The sequence below is a fragment of the Spermophilus citellus genome (assembly GCF_964194105.1).
Source record: "Spermophilus citellus genome assembly, chromosome: 15".
NCBI lineage: Eukaryota > Metazoa > Chordata > Mammalia > Rodentia > Sciuridae > Spermophilus > Spermophilus citellus.
Window position 1 is genome coordinate 26,699,914 of NC_138195.1, and position 16,501 is coordinate 26,716,414.

General features: G+C 35.7%; 1 protein-coding gene across 4 annotated transcripts in view; it reads right to left on the reverse strand.

Annotated features, from left to right (window-relative positions):
* Nucleotides 1-16,501, reverse strand: part of RNLS (renalase, FAD dependent amine oxidase) — a 399,866-nt gene that overhangs the window by 147,541 nt on the left and 235,824 nt on the right. For all 4 annotated transcript variants that reach the window (XR_014019012.1, XR_014019013.1, XM_081268279.1 and 1 more), the window contains one exon: nt 12,044-12,217. Coding sequence is in view for 2 of the 4 variants with exons in the window: in XM_081268279.1 (XP_081124405.1) it covers nt 12,044-12,217 (174 nt within the window). In the remaining 2 variants the exon portion in view is untranslated. The remainder of the gene's footprint in view (nt 1-12,043; nt 12,218-16,501) is intronic.

Here is a 16,501-nt window from a genome sequence, read left to right on the forward strand (position 1 = left end):
GGTAATCAGCCAAAGGGCTCTTTAGACCAAATTGACTCAATAATATCATATCTACACAAAAAGATAGATTGGTGATTCTGCACAGAGTTAAAAATGCTAACTGATATGAAGTATTTATGACACACAATGAAGTGATTTCCTGTGGTGAGATTTTGCAGTCAGGGTTTCAAACCTGCTCTTGAATTAGTCTCAGCTCTTTGAGTTGCTGACAGCTTACTTCATAGTGCCTTATTCTTCTCAGATATTCTATACTGCAATTAAAAAAAATCTATTCAAAAAATGATTTGGGATTCCATTAAAAAAAAAAAGAAAAATTGCATCTAGGTTAATGTTCTCTGAATTGAATACCTTACTCAGGTAATGAGATATTGTTTTGTTAACCTAATGTGTAAGTATTATTATTTTAAATAAATTATAAGATGTAACTAAAACTGTACTATTAGCACTTTCCTTCTCCTTTATCTCAAAATGAAAAAATCTACATGACAGACAGACATATACCATAAAATAATTTGTGTGAGATGGCAATTATAAAGACAGCATTTACTGTGTGCATGCACTGTGTCAGGTATAGTTTGGGATATGCAATCTTGTGCAACCCTTATAACATTTCTGGGAGACATTATACTTCAAGTTCAGGCAAGTGAGCAGGGTGCGGTGGTGCATACCTGTAGTTCCAGTGACTCGGGAGGCTGAGGCAAAAGGATTGCAAGTTCAAAGCCAGCCTCAGCAATGGTGAGGCGCGTAGCAACTCAGTGAGACCCTGTTTCTGAATAAAATACATAATAGGGCTGGGGATGTGGCTCAGTGGTCTAGTGTCCCGGAGTTCAATCCCCTTACCCCCCCCCCCAAAAAAAAATTTCAGGCAAGTGAAGCTCAGAGAAATTAAAAAACTCATTCATGGGCATAGATTATTTGAGTCACATGAAGATACTGGTATTCAACTATTTATAATCTGCAAAGATAGTAGCAGTATTATTTGGTTCAACCTAATTTTAAGCATTGAGTTACAGTTCAAAACGAGGTCTGTGATTCCAAAGTCCATTGAACTATGCTGGATGATACTGGTTCTTTTTGACTACTCATGACAATAAAAACCAAATTATGAATTATACAATAAAGAATTAATCATTCACCAAATTTGAGTTAAAATGAACTCATCATTTGTGGCAAGATTTCCATCTAAGATATCAGGTTAATGTCATTTTGATTTTTAAAAAAAACCTGCTAAAGTGTGGCAGAGAAATGACACATTTGCAGAAATTATCACATATTTTCTAAGTAAAATATCTCAGCTGGATCACAGTTGTTTTTCAACCAAGTATTAAAAAGAAATATCTTTCACAAAGAGAACAGCAGGATTCTTTGAAGTATAACCTTGGAAATCAAAGTCCATATTATAGGGTATCATTCAAAGCAGATGTATATTCGCCAGAGACCATGGTAAAATTGTTACTGAAAATACTTGTACATCTTTAAGAAAGAAGCTCAATAAAACTTCCAGCTCTTATTGGTAATACCATAGAGTCAAGTACTCCCAATGTTCTAAGAATGGTACATCCAAAAGGAGGCTTCTGATTGATCACTCTGGTTGCCAAGAACTCACATATGCTCTTCAATGGCTTCCAGATTCAGCAACTAAATAGAGAGCTCATTCATTGAATATGATATAAAGGACAGCAGCAGCAGACACGTAGATTGTCTTAAGGATAAATAATTTGCTGCCCAACCATTATTTTTCCTTGCTTGCAAAGTAGGTGACCAATGCTGAAGTATTAATTCTCAATGTTATTTCAGAGCCAGGGAAGGGCATGTCAGGATTACATAAAAGTCGACTGGCCCAGTAAATATTTATGAAGCAGTGAATACACACTCCTATTACGCAATGATGTTAGTGTCTATCTCTTAGTTTTGATCTTGATCGGGATAAGAAGGATCAAGGCATATGTAGCATTTGTGATGGAGAACAGCACGTGCTCCCACTGAAGGAGAGAGCTGCTAATCTTGGAGAACAGCAGCAGGCTCTGCAAGTCAGGGCACAGCAGTTCTTTAGCCCATGAGACATTTAGATTGATCTGAAGAAATCTTGACAGTGAGGAAAGTGGAGGAGGTGTAGGTAAGGGGATGATCCCATCTCTTTGGGATAGTGTTGTCATGGTCACAGATAAAAATGGACTACAATGAAGACTTGTCAAGCTCCTATTCAGCTCAAGTTTTTACTGATTCCCAGGACCTGAGGCTCACAAGCTGTCTGAGTTTTACACAGTTTTACAATACTGTTCTCAACTTGCAAAGGTTTTGAGATGCCTCCAGAATGATGAAAACCAGGCACTTGTCTGGGAAGCAGAGCAGTGCACATTATTTTGAGCCCTGGCTTACAACTCGGAGTGTTGACAGCTTCACTTCAGACCGCAGTAAGGACTTAACTTCAGATCCTTCAAAACAGCTCAGTCCCACAGAGACAGCCTTTTTTCAGTTTCCTTCTCTCTTGGATTGACACAATTGCAGGTATCATAGAAATAGCGAGTTGAGTTTTTTGTATTTGAATTATAGAGATGAGTTGTGTCTTAATTCAAAATAAGGTTCTCAAACAGACATGAGGATTGCCATTTATGCAGCCGATACTAAATTTCTACAGAGGAACCCACGTAAATAATCCATAAAGTTCCTATTGAATTTCATCCTGCATATTTCAGAAAGTGCCTGGACTATCTTATTAATACACCCCAAGATAAAATTACCATGGATATAAAGCAACTGTTCATACCAGAAGCATGTTGAGGCTGTAGGGAGTTGTGGTAGGATTAAGAAGAAAACCATACAACAAATCAGTTAAAAACCTACATATTAATCCTATAGGTCAAATGGGAGGGAGCCTCTTGTTATCTAGTTTTCTGCTCCTTCTCTTTCTTTGTTCCTTCTTTTTCCCAATGCCTCAGGATGTCTCACATTTTCAATGTAGAAAAGGAATGATAAGCCCTACATTCAGAGCAATTTAATTCTCCCAACTCTCCCTGTCAAACTGGTATCTAATATTTCCAGGGGCTCAGTGGATAAAAGAACCATCTCATTAAAAGGACTATAGTTATAAACAGCAAAAATTAGCTGAAATTACATTTAGCATAGCAGTTTCTTCATTATACAATAGTTGCACACCTATTACTTGACCTTTGTTAGTGGGAGGTCAGAGGGGCTGTGGCAATTCCCATCTGTGTACTTTGCTGATTTGTTTTCCTCCTTGCTTTACATTGGCCATCCTCACCTCCTCACAAAGCCAAATGCAATGGAGTTACTCCTTGCTGTTTCCTTTCTAAACTGGCAGCAGTGTTTTCTGTTGCTCTCATCTGTGGCCTGTAAATTCCAGGTCTCTGAATTTATTCAGCAAAAACAGTTATCTGATTCTCATTTATGCCTTCTCCTCCATGAATAGTGGATATAAACTACACTAAGTCACCAACACATCTGGCTCTTACGTTCTGGACCAATTCTTGGCCAACATGACGAGCTTTTGTATATAGCAGCTTACAACCATAAGTTCAGGCTAGTACCACAAGTGAAAATACCATTTTCAGGGCGAGCGTAACACAAAGGTGGAATGTTGACACACAAAAAAAGACAGGCTGTTTAACATTCAGGCTTCGCTACTTAGTGCAGATGCTATATAAATCTGTAATTTGGAATTGTTTATACCTATAGAAATGTCAAGCAGCTGTGGACTCCATGCTTTCTTTAACCTTTTGTTCACTGCTTCTTGGACATTTCATGACTGTTTGCATCTACTGAACTTTTTGGAAACCTCAGAAGAAAGTTAAGTGATAAGTCATACTAAAGTTTCTGATTTATCCTTGGATTTAAATGTTCCATAGCACCCTCCATCTTTCTTTTTCTCACCTAAAAGAAGGAGATTATTGAGTTTATGTTGAGAAAAGTTCTTAAGTATCCTTTGAAAAGTTCATAAGATTACCACAGGCAACATGATCCTTTCTGGTTTTGATCACGGGTGTGAGTTATCACTCTATACTGTATAGATCAGTGCATTGCTTTATATTTATGAGAACTCTTGCCGAACTGCACTTCATTAGTCCAACAGAGCCTCATGTGTCCATTTCCTGAAGGAAAGTTCTGAAGAATTTTTCATTTAAACAGATTTATAAAACTTCATCTTTCTTGAGTGTGGGAGCTATCGAACCCTTAGTTCTTAGTGCAATGCATGGCACACAGAAGTATTTAAAACATATTTATATGTATTTGTTCAATTGAAGCAATTGAGAATGAAAAACGTATAATCAAATATTTGGGAATTCAATTTTGTTGAAATTGAATGTATTTGCTGAACTGATATATATCCCAGTAATAAAATCTATAAAATAGTTTTAAAGTCTATTTTTTGATGGGTATACTTAGCTGACTTTCCACACTCTCTTTCCATCCCTGGCATGATTTTTATAAAGTTAAGTGGGTGGACAAGTGTTATCTTGAGGTAAATCTTTCCCACTGAGGACAGCCTGACAGAGAAACCAGAGGCTGAAAGTGGTCGTTGTTTGTTTTCACTTTGTGTGCAAATGTCTCCTTACAAAATGGGATGTTATTTTATTCTATAACAAAAGTTCATCTTTTGTTTTCAAATATAAAGAAATATTATGTGAAATAAAGACTAATCTATTTTATACCTTGTATCTATTAATTTAAATGACAGAATTTACATATATTTGTCCATATATGTTATATATGAATGTATTGTTGTTTTGTTTTGTTCTGTTCTCCCTGAGAGACGGTGCCAAAATCTGATACTACAATTATGTGATATTCTATGGCATCATTGTAATAATGAGAAGTATACTTGCAATTACTATTTGACTGCTGTTGACTAAATTGTCCTAACTAGTTTATATGGAAAGCATCAGTTACCTAATTGAATTACAAATTGCTATGTCTATCATATCATGACTTTTGTAACTAGTTACTGCTTATTATTTTAGGATGATTGCTAGTTTATCTGAGATCTCTGATTTTTTTTTTTTTAAACAAAAGGCTAAGGTGGAAAGCTTACAGTTTTTTATGACTATAGTTCTTCTTTTCCTTTCTTCTATCCTCTTTCCCCTTTCTTTTTTCCTTCCTTTCTTTTATATTTATAAAATTTTATCTGTCTGGGTTGCATTTACTACAAGTTCAATTAATTCCACATTTATTCAAATCCTAGAGCAGACCATTTTATGTTGTCAAATCACATGGCTATCTGCTTAATTGGAATAATTATGAAATTGCTTAAGTGATCATGAGGCAACTAGATTTAAGGCCCCTGGCCCAATTCAACTGTTTACAGGATTTCATATTATGCCCCTGTCTTTTATAAAAAGTATATGTAATAAACAGCCATATGGAATAACATTTCTGCATCTTTTATAAAACAATCATTAAAGGCATTACATATTATATTAGTATTTGTCATTCAAGGCACCTAATAATAAAATGCTTGTAAGGATAAATTCCATTTGATAAAAAGTCGATTCATTTCTTTGTCTTCTTTTTGAATAAATTGGAATTGTTTTCTTTGATTAGATCTTGAAAACTATGTAATTGTAGGTAACAACCATCCTATGTCTAGAGTCACAGATTATATTAATCTCTTCAGATTTGCTACCTGCTGCCTAATTTATTGGTCATTAACACTCTTCCAGATGGTGAAAAAAGAAGCATGCTAAAATGCTGATATTCATTCTCAGGGTCATTTATATGACTTATTTATTTAATTTGCTTGTTCTGACTTCTATCTGTACTGCTAACAGAGGACTGCATTCACCTAAGTCAGACTTCTATATTTATGTCCTTTTGCTCTGGAGACTATAATATCTGAATTGAAGCCTGGAATTATTAATTATAAAGTAAGTGCTACAGGTAACTGACTTACTATTAAACTATTTATTCCTTAATAACCCTTTGGGGGTTTGGTGGCATTATTTCCCTCATCACATTGAGGAGGAAACATAGTTTAAGTAGCTTACTGAATGTCATACATCAGGTAAGTGGTGAAAATGAGTTGAACTTTGGTAGTTTGACTCCTGGCTAGTTTGATTACAAATTTAATCTTGGCGGCACCTCGGGGAGGTAAATATGTCACACTTGTGGCAGGTAAACATGGGAGGTAAGCATGTCACACTTGTGGCATTATTCCCTACTCCCCCTGCATAAAAGACATTGCCAATTGTTGGCAGAATCCTTTTCTACTGAGTCTAATACTCAGCTTTGGAATCAATCTTATTTTCAGCTCTAGGTCCTGACTGTTGAATGATTTGCACTTGTGTTTGAAACCTATTTATCATCCATTTGTGTCAGTTACTTTTATAGAAGGAGGTATGCTAAGTATTGCAGTAACTGGCTAGATATTCACAAAATCCACTTTTTCTTCTTCCTTAATGCATAGGTAGATGCAACTTCCCTTCCAAATTGGTGTGTCCACATAAGTGTGTTCTAATCAACAGAATATAAGCACACCTAGTGTACATCACCTGTAGGCCCAGGTCTTCCCATGTGCTATCCTTCATTCTCTTTCTCAGTGATTTGATGTATAAGGGCACAATGAGTCAAAAGATGGTATGGCTCTAGATATCTGAAAATTTTCTTTTCCCCCCCTAATTTTCTCTAGTATTTATGAGAAACAGTGTGATAACTTGATTCACATATATAATGTGTAAGGATCAAATCGGGGTGATTAGTGTTTCAATCTTCTTAAATGTTTATCATTAACCTCTTTGAAGAAAGCTATCTATTATTGTTTGGGCTGCACAAGAAATGAATTTCTGTCACATTTAGGCCATTAAAGTTTTGGGTATGTCTGTCATAAAAACTAGGCTAACAAATACAAAGCTCATGCAAGAGCATATCAATATCACTTTTCAGTACCAGATTTTGAATCCAGGTCTTTTAAGTCCAAATTCTTCCCACTCTACAAATTGTATTGATAATTTAAAAAAAATATTTGATGTATATTTTAGCTTTCCGTTACTATAATAAATGCCTGAGATAATCAACTTATAAACATTAGGGTTTATTTTGGTTTACAGGTTTGGAGGTTTCAGTCCATGGTTGCTTGGCCCCATTGTTTTTGGGTCTGTAGTGAGGCAGCATATCTTGGGGGTAGTATATGGTAGAAAAGCTGATCACCCCATGGCTGGGAAGCAGAAAAGAGGAAAAGAGGGGCTAGGATTCCACTATTCTCTTCAAGAGCATACTTCCCCAAACTGGAAGACTTTCCCTGGGCCCCACCTCTTAAAGTTTCTTCTAGTTCCCAACAACTCAAGCTAGGGACCAAGTTTTTAATACATGGGCTTTTGGGGCAGGGACATTGAAGATACAAACTATAGCATGATGTTAATATAATAAAGATTTTTTAAAAATTTATAATGCCTAAATTTGAATCCCACTAAGATTTGAGTTTGTTGAGTGACAAGGGCTCCCTATCTCTAAAAATATCTCCACATCAGTGCCTTTAGGACCAGACCTCCCCACTCCAATCAAAGGTCTATTACTCCTGCCAAAGTAAGAAGCACAAAAGACAACATCAAACAAGGATTTCTACAGTATGTGCTGGGGAATCATTTCTAAAGGCTGTTCATGGGTTCAAATGGTCCATGGTCAAATATATTTGGGAAATTCTAGATTAAATGAAGTGAAAATGTTCAACATTAAAAGCAAATCAATACTACTCTAAAATTTCATCTTACACCAATCAGAATGCCAGTTATCAAGAATACAAGCAATAATAAGTATTGGTGAGAATGTGGGGGAAAAAGGCACACTCATACATTCCTGGTGGGACTGTAAATTGATGCAACCAATCTGGAAAGCAGTATGGAGATTCCTTAGAAAACTTGGAATGGAACCACCATTTGACCCAGCTATCCCACTCCTCACTCTTTACCCTAAAGACTTAAAAACAGCATACTACAGTAATGTAGACACTTCAATGTTTATAGCAACACAATTCACAATTGCTAAACTGTGGAAGCAACCTAGATGCCCTTCAATAGATGAATGAATAAATAAACTGTGGTACATATACATAATGGAATGTTACTCAGCATTAAAAGAGAATAAAATTATGGCATTTGCAGGTAAATTGATGGAGTTGAAGAATATCATGCTAAGTGAAACAAGCCAATCTCAAAAAACAGGGACTAAATGTTTTCTCTGATAAGTGGATGCTAATCCACATTGCGGGGGGGGGGGGCGGCCATGGGATAAGTGAAGTAACTTTGGATGGGGCAAAGTGGGGAAGTAGGGGTAAGAAGGACAGTGGAATAAGATGAACATCATTACCTTAGGTACATGTATGATTGCACGAATGGTGTAACTCTACTTCATGCACAACCAGATAAGTGAAAAATTCTGCTCCATTTGTGTACAATGAATCAAAGAGCTGTCTACTGTCATGTATAACTGATTAGAACTAATAAATAAATATATAAATAGATAGATAAATGTGTCTTTTTTATAGGAATATCCTTTAAAGGGATATTTCCTAAAATTTTCCAAAAAGGTCAATATCATTTTATGACAGAGTTCCTTCCCAAAGAGCATTGTGAGGAATTAGCATTCCACATAACACATTTTTGGAAACACAAACATCAGTATATTGATTTAGACCCATAAATACTGGTACATGAAGCTGGATCTTGGAATTTAGGTGCTCTACAGAAGGAACTGTTCGTTCTGATTGCGGCTTTCTGTACATACATTTGACAGATGATTATGCCTCGATCTTTGGTATGGGCTATTTCTTTATCTTCTGTCTCAAAAGACTTACCAATACACTGAATTTTGTGGTCTCAACCCTGCCAGACCTCATCTATCTGATTGCTGCTCTACCTTGATAGAACACAAAGGTTTCCCTTCATTAGCTGAGTATGGGCATCATAGTATTCATTCTCGATTTAATCAAACTCCTCAAATAAAAGGTGAGCATGGAGTAGCAATAGTGACATAAAAAAACATCTTGGGCTGGGGATATAGCTCAGTTGGTAGAGTGCTTGCCTCGCATGCACAAGACCCTGAGTTCAATCCCCAGCACCATGAAAAAAAAAAAAAAAAAGAAAAGAAAAGAAAAAAGAAACATCTCTTACTGACCCAGAACAATAATCATATTAATGAAATATAGTGGAGTTACATTATATGGACATTTATATTATGTGAGGTCAACCTGATGCACTTAATACTCTGGCCCCGGATAGTGAGAAAAATCAGTTTAAGTGAAGGCTATTAGATTCTATGTTAGGAAATGTCATTACTGGAGGCTTCAGATAATTTAAAACTTGCATAATAGAAGATAAATTTTCCAACACTTGATAAAAGAAGGCAGGTATTCTTTGCCATTTGAACTGGCACCACCATGGGCTGTAGCAAAATCATGGTCTTAACAATTTTAAAATTGTGTGATTGTTGATATAAAAATGTCTTTAAAATTCTATTATTACAAATGTTGTCAATCATGTGGGAGTTTGTTAATATTCTTATGTTGCACTCTTTCAAATCTGCACAGTTTTATAAATTGTCACTGTAATGGAATGTGGGTGCTTTCACACACCATCCCACTCCATTTGTACAGTGGATTTCATCTGTTAGGAGATATGACTGCTATTTCTTTCCTTCCTATGTGCCTTTCATAGTAGAAAATATCACTCCATCCTATAAATGCAAAGCAAGTATTTAATTTATCATCACCCAAAGAAACTGAAATCTATTAAATTTTGTGAAATGGCTGCACAACAATTTGTTATGTTATTGAAGGTTGTTCTGTCATTCTCCAAAATGTAATGTAGTTTTAAGGGACTTCAAAGGTAATTTTGAATATTCTTCTCTTTATGTGCCAACTTTAGAACTTGCCTTCTACATAATATATGACTGTACTTGAAGATAATGGGTATTACTAATTGTCAACCCAGTATCCATTACTTACTTCTTTTTCCCTAACAAACCCCTATTATATTCAAGGGTGACTCTTCACATGACTAACAGGAAGAGGACTCTAATATAAGTTGCAGTTGATTTGTCTAGACTTATCAGAATATTCCTACTCATTTTTCCAGTGACTGATTTTGGATTGGATGAGTAACCTAATTCTGGTTTATAAATATGAGAAGTCTGTTAAGGGGTTTCTGGAAAAATTCCCTTGATTCGTAGAAAGGAACAGAGTCAGTGAGGATCCCTTTTATTCCTAAGCATGTTGTTAGTTTTCTGTATAATTCCAGTAGCTACTGCCATTTTGCTATCATGCCTCTGAGGATGTCAACATCAAGAATAGAAGAGAGCTGAGAAATACGAACCCTGGTACCTTAAAGATAGTGCTCAATTTCTGTATCAACCAGTTCTAAAGTCTCCCCAATCTCTTCTTCCTAGTCAGCTTGTGCTTCTGTAACAAAATACAGAGACTAGGTAGCTCAAACAACAGAAATTTCTCACATTTCTGGAGCCTGGGATGTCCAAGGTCGAGGTGCTGGTCTACTTTGTACCTGGTGAGGGCTTTCTTCATGGCCTGCAGATAGCTGACTTCTTGCTGCCTCACCAGGCTTTTCCTTGCTGTTTGAAAGCCATGACCGAGAAATAGGAACTCTTTCTCTCTTGCTCTTCTAAGACCACCAATTCTATTGGGTTAGGACTCCACCCTTATGATCTCATGTAATCTTAATTACCTGCTAAAAATCCTTATATCTAAATACAATCACACTGGGATTAAGGCTTGAACCTATGAATTGGAGGAGACACCATTCAGTTCATAACAGATAACATACCAGGTGTCCTTATGTTGTTTAAACAAGTTTATTTTTTTTTTCTGTTACATACAGATGGACACACCCTGACAGATGTAATATCTTATGAAGCAATATACAGGGGATAATGTCTAATTCCTAGCATATAACTTGAGAAAAATGAAGGCTATTTTCCTTTCCTCTGAACAAAGCAGTGTGGAGTTAAAAATGGTGAGTCCATTGCTGTTATAGGGCATTTCATGAACTGCTGATTGTACATATATGTGATATCATGTTAACATAAACAGTCTAGCTCTTAGGGAGTTTTAAGTTATAAAAGAAACATTTTTCTAAGATCATGTGCTCTGATAGAAAAACCACACTCCAGACTACTTTTATCATTATAAGGCTCTGGCAAGCCGAGAGACTTTAGTTGGTGATTTTATCAAGCAAAACTTCTAACTAATGGCTTGGTGAAACCATCACTGGGCCATAAAACACTATTACACATTGAAGCAATGATTTCTTTCAAGAGTTTAGTCATTTTAGGTCATTACAGTTTATTTATGAAAAAAGGTATCTTGGGGAGACACCACAATCCTCCTACAAGTAAGAATATAGTCGTATTTCATTAATTAATTTATTTTTTGCCTAAAATAAATGTTTTATTTTTCTTGCAATTCAAATTTAATTTTTATAACTATCTTCAATAAAAAAGGTGAAGGGTAGACAGATTTCATCGCATTCTAAGAAAGCTCTCGTGAAACATTGCCTATCATTTTAGTTACACTGTATACAAAGTAATTTTACTCTATTTTTCCAGATGAAATGTAAATAAACAACAAAACTATGATGAAGTGAAGGATTTTCATAACACAGTAAAGTTCACTTTTATTTCTAGCCAGAGAAATGAAAAATCAGCACTTATCAAATTTTAAAAAGCCCAAGCCAAACAAACAGAAAGGAACTCCACCAAGAAACAGACGATGAGGGATATATTTGCATATACATGGATCCATATTAAAGCAATAGAACATGGGCCATTTTGAAATCTTAAACCTTCTGACACTATTTTCATGAACTCGGTAATACGAACCATGTGGTGAATGATTTTCTGAAAAACTTTGCTGGTTTCACTGTGTATTTTATGACTGGGCAAATGTGACATTAAATTTTATCCCCTGTGGCTTGGAGTTAAATGCTTGCTCTGTTCAGAATGGCAACACTCAATTAAACAGCATTTTTCATGATCTACACCCAGCATTGTTACTGTATTTAAGGGAAATAATGGGGGTACTGACCTATATTGCGCTTCTTATTATCAATGGAGACGAAGCGTATGCAGGGATTACTGGTGATGTACTGCCCAGCCCAAGGGACGTCAATCTTCGTGCCAGCTTCATAAAAGAGGCCCAGAGCATAGCGAGAGGAGTAGCTCACAGACTCCAGTTGCTGCCTTTGGCATTCACTAATTACTGTGGAAGAAGAAATAAAGGGCATCAAACTTGAAAATATCATCTTTCCTTTCAATTCATTAAATACAGAATTTCTTTATACCAGTTCCAACTGTTTCCACTAACTCCAGCTTACTTACCATGAATTTTGAAAGGTAATGTTAAATAGCATTGGCTCTAATTTTTTTTCAGAGTGATTACTAGTGTTGTTTTTATTAAGCTGAAGGTCCAAACTCTTTAGGCTGGCAGTCAGGTTTCTCAAAATCTGGCTCTAATTTGTTTTTCTAGTTTGGTATCCTATTTATTGTCCTTTAACTGTTTAGTAACATTATGGATTTCATGTACTGAACACTTATTATGTGCTAGGTTTTTTGCTAAGTACTTGACACAGATTTTCATTCTATCATAAGAGTCTTATAATGTGAGTATTATTTCTGTGTTACAGGTGAGGAGACTGATGCTTCCTTAGTTATGACCTTTTACATTTTCCATGTTATGTGGTAATTTCTTTGCCTGTTATTTTCCCACCAGTGGATCCTAATCCTTCCTTAAGCACAGGGAGACACCTTAGTCATCTTCGTTGTAGGCTGATTCCCTACTCATGACAGGCACAATAATTAAGCCATAAAGGGATAGAAAGTTAAATACAGTCATGCAAAATGACTTGAAATGTAAGAGGTAAACAATCAATAAATGTCAAAGGTCTGGAAAAGGAATTGGACAGGTTGGGTTCAAATCCTGACTCTGCCACTTACCAGGAATGTGATGCTGCTTAAACTACTTAATTTCTCTGATTATAGTTCTCTAGTTTGTAAGTGGCAATATTAATACAAAATGTATTAGTCTGTTGTAAGGATGACATGAAATAATACACAGTACAGTGCCTGACATGTAACAGGTGTTCATTAAGTGGTAACTAGAATAGACAGAAAAATATTTAGGAAAACGAGGCAGCATTCCATCCTGGGATTGTGAAGGAAGAGATTTCTCCCAGTTGTTAATTTCCATCTCCAATCCCAATCTCAGTGAATGGCTTATTCATAAATGTATAGTCTTAATAATCTGAGTTTCAGAGAGGCCATAGTTCTATTCTGAATGGTTAGGCAAGCTAGTTTAGATAAGGAACACATGGAAAAATCTTACTTAATAAGTGACAAATATCCTAGTTAGGGATAAGCAGATCTCAAGAGTGGGTGGCAACAGTAGTTAAACCTTGGAGAAGCAACTTCAGGTATAGAGAGAGGCAGGAAGGATATTCCATGAATTATTTAAGCATAGTAATAATTCTATAAACTATTACAACTACAAATATTTTTAGAATCTGGCTACCAAACATTTTCAGAATTATTGAAATTGGAGTTTTGAGATGACACTAGACTCCTCACTTGGCCAATTTCCTCTGGGTTCTTGTCTTGCAAATTTTGAAGAATAAAATCTATGGCCAATCATGGAAAGGAAGAGTAAACACAGTAGGATTTCTTTAAGTGAGAAGAGATAGAACTCCAATCTTGCAGGAAGGGTCCTGATAACAAAACAAAACAAAACAAAAACCCTTTTGGTGTGCTAGCTTAGGATTTACATATGGTTCTGGGTAGAGCATGCAGCAAAATCTATGTAAAACAGGCATTGAAAACAGCACCAAAATTATTGATTAAAATCTATGTAAAACAGGCATTGAAAATAACACCAAGATTCACAGATCCAAGTCTATGTAAAACAGGTATTATGAACAGCATCAAAATCATGGATTAGATCAAAGTCTGCTGTAAAACAGGCATTGTGAAAATAGCACCAAGGCTATCTCACCTTTGAGTTTTAATTCTTCTATCAACTTCTGTCTGGGTTCACCCCCCCACCTTCTTGTTTTCCCACCTCTGGGACAAAGGAGTTGGCTGGAGGTGTTCCCACAGGTGAGCCTCATGGCCTTTTACATTTGAAATAGGCCTTGGTAGTACTCATTAATATTTCTGCTGATTAGCCTCCAGGTGTCCTTCCTGCATTTGAACGAGGCTGACCATTGATATTCATTCTGATCTCATTTGATTTTTACAAAATCCCTGCCAGGATAGGTGCTTATAATTTTCACTTTAAAGCTCCAGGAAGGTACACTTGGAGAGGTTAGTAACTTGCCATGGGATGCACAGCCACCACACACAGGGACCACGATGAAGCCAGAGTTCCCATTTTGGAGTCATGGACATGACCAGTCTTTGCCCTGCTGATCTCAGTTTCACAGGAAACTCTGACATTGCCTTTTCCTCTGATATGAATGGTTATTTTGCACTGAGATGTAAAAGTCATTGTTCCCTTCAGCCATCATTTTCTGCCTTATTGAAAGCTTTACTTGATGAACAAATGATCTTCTGACATTAGCCTCATTACAGTCTCTATATATTATGTAATATCTGTAATTTTCTATTATACATTCTTATATGTGTGTGAAAAAGATATGTGTGAGATATTTCTTATATATAAATACACATATTATGAGATCTATCTATACAAATGTATTCAATAAATATACATGTATAGATTTCTCTCTCTCTCTCTCTCTCTCTCTCTCACACACACACACACACACACACACACACACACACCATGCATTATAAAATATATTTTACTACTATGATGAGAGTAAAATGGCTGAAAATTGTAATGAACAGAGTAGTTTATTTTCATAGTTCCATTAATTAGGAGAATTGTTCTTATTTCATTTTCCTTGTAATTCATCTATATGGGCATATGCGTGCATGTGTGGGTTTAGGGGAGGCAAAAGCAGAGGGGGAGGGAGAGAAACAGAGACCTTGTCTGCATTACTGAGAAACATTAAATAAGTAATTTCATTTTTTTGGTTTACTACTGTAATTTTATTTTCTAAATTTCCTAGCCTATAAAAGAAGGCTAATGATAATTCTGCCTAAGTCCTATATTTTGGTGACAAACTCGCCTATCCATCCATCCATCATTATCTACTTTATGACAATACTGTTCAAGATGAAGAGCAGAAAGATAAAGTTCCTGCTCTCATTCAGTTTAAATATTAGAGAAGGAAATTACAAATCCAAATCCAAGTAAATGATGTATCAGTTGGTGACAAAAGCTATACATAAAAATAAAGCATGGTAAAGGATGTAACAAGTGTGGGTGGTGAGGCTATTTTGTATTGACTTTTAGGTCAGTACAGTAAATTGGTTATCACCAAAAACTACGAACAATAAAATGTCTATCAATTGTGGAATGAATAAATATATTGTCATATATACATATAAAGAATACTATCCCATAATTAATTAACTACAGCCTTATATAACCTCATTTATATCATAGGCGTAATATTGAGTGACAAAGTGACACAAAGAATATATACCATATTGTTCTACTTATGTGAAGTTCAAAAGGAGCTAAACTAATCTATGGTATTAGAATTCAGGATTGCTTGTTACCCCGGCAGAGAAATAGGGCATGCCTGCAAAGGGAGAAGGTAGTTTCTGGGGTTCTGATAGGTAATGTTCTGTTTATTGATCTGACTGCTGGTTATAGTGTGAATTCACATTATGAAAATTCATAAGATACTTCTCTGTATATATGTATTAAAATGTATGTATTATGTAGATATATATTATGTATTTCTTATTTTTCTATGTATATATGTGTGGGTACATACATTGTTAAAGAAAAAAATTAACAAATTGAGATTTAAAGATCTGGCTTTATTAACAATTCATTAACCAGGTCTCATACAGTCTACAAAACAGGAGCTCCACTGAGCATGATAGAGCTCTTAGTTTTGTAAGTCAGGTTGAGCAGGAACAAAGAAACAGCAAAATACATAAATCAGGTTAGTTGGCATCAGGTTACTTCAGGTTACTTTCCTTGTATTGATTAAAGCAGAGGGCATTTCTTTATCATGCTGGTTTAAGTGGACTAGGCCCCTTTTGATTGAATTCTGTGAATCCCCTGGTTTTTTTTTTTTTTTTTTTTTTTTTTGGAAAACTGTTCTATTTGGGGCTGTCATGTCTCCCAATTTCTCAGAATATCAGATCTTGCAAATAAACAACTGTTTATTAGGTTTCAGTTTGCTGACATGGAACATTAGCATGTGTGGCTCCATTTTGGGTTGGTGTGTCAATGCCTAGAACAAGAGCTTAATCCAAATTAATGTCCTTCCATAATTTTTACTAAAAAATATGCATACATACACTTACACACACCTTTTTATGTATTACATCCAAAATGTAAGCGCTTCTGACCTCCTCTTTTGCCCCAGTTCCACTCTTCTGTGCCTGCAGTCTTACCTCACCCCAA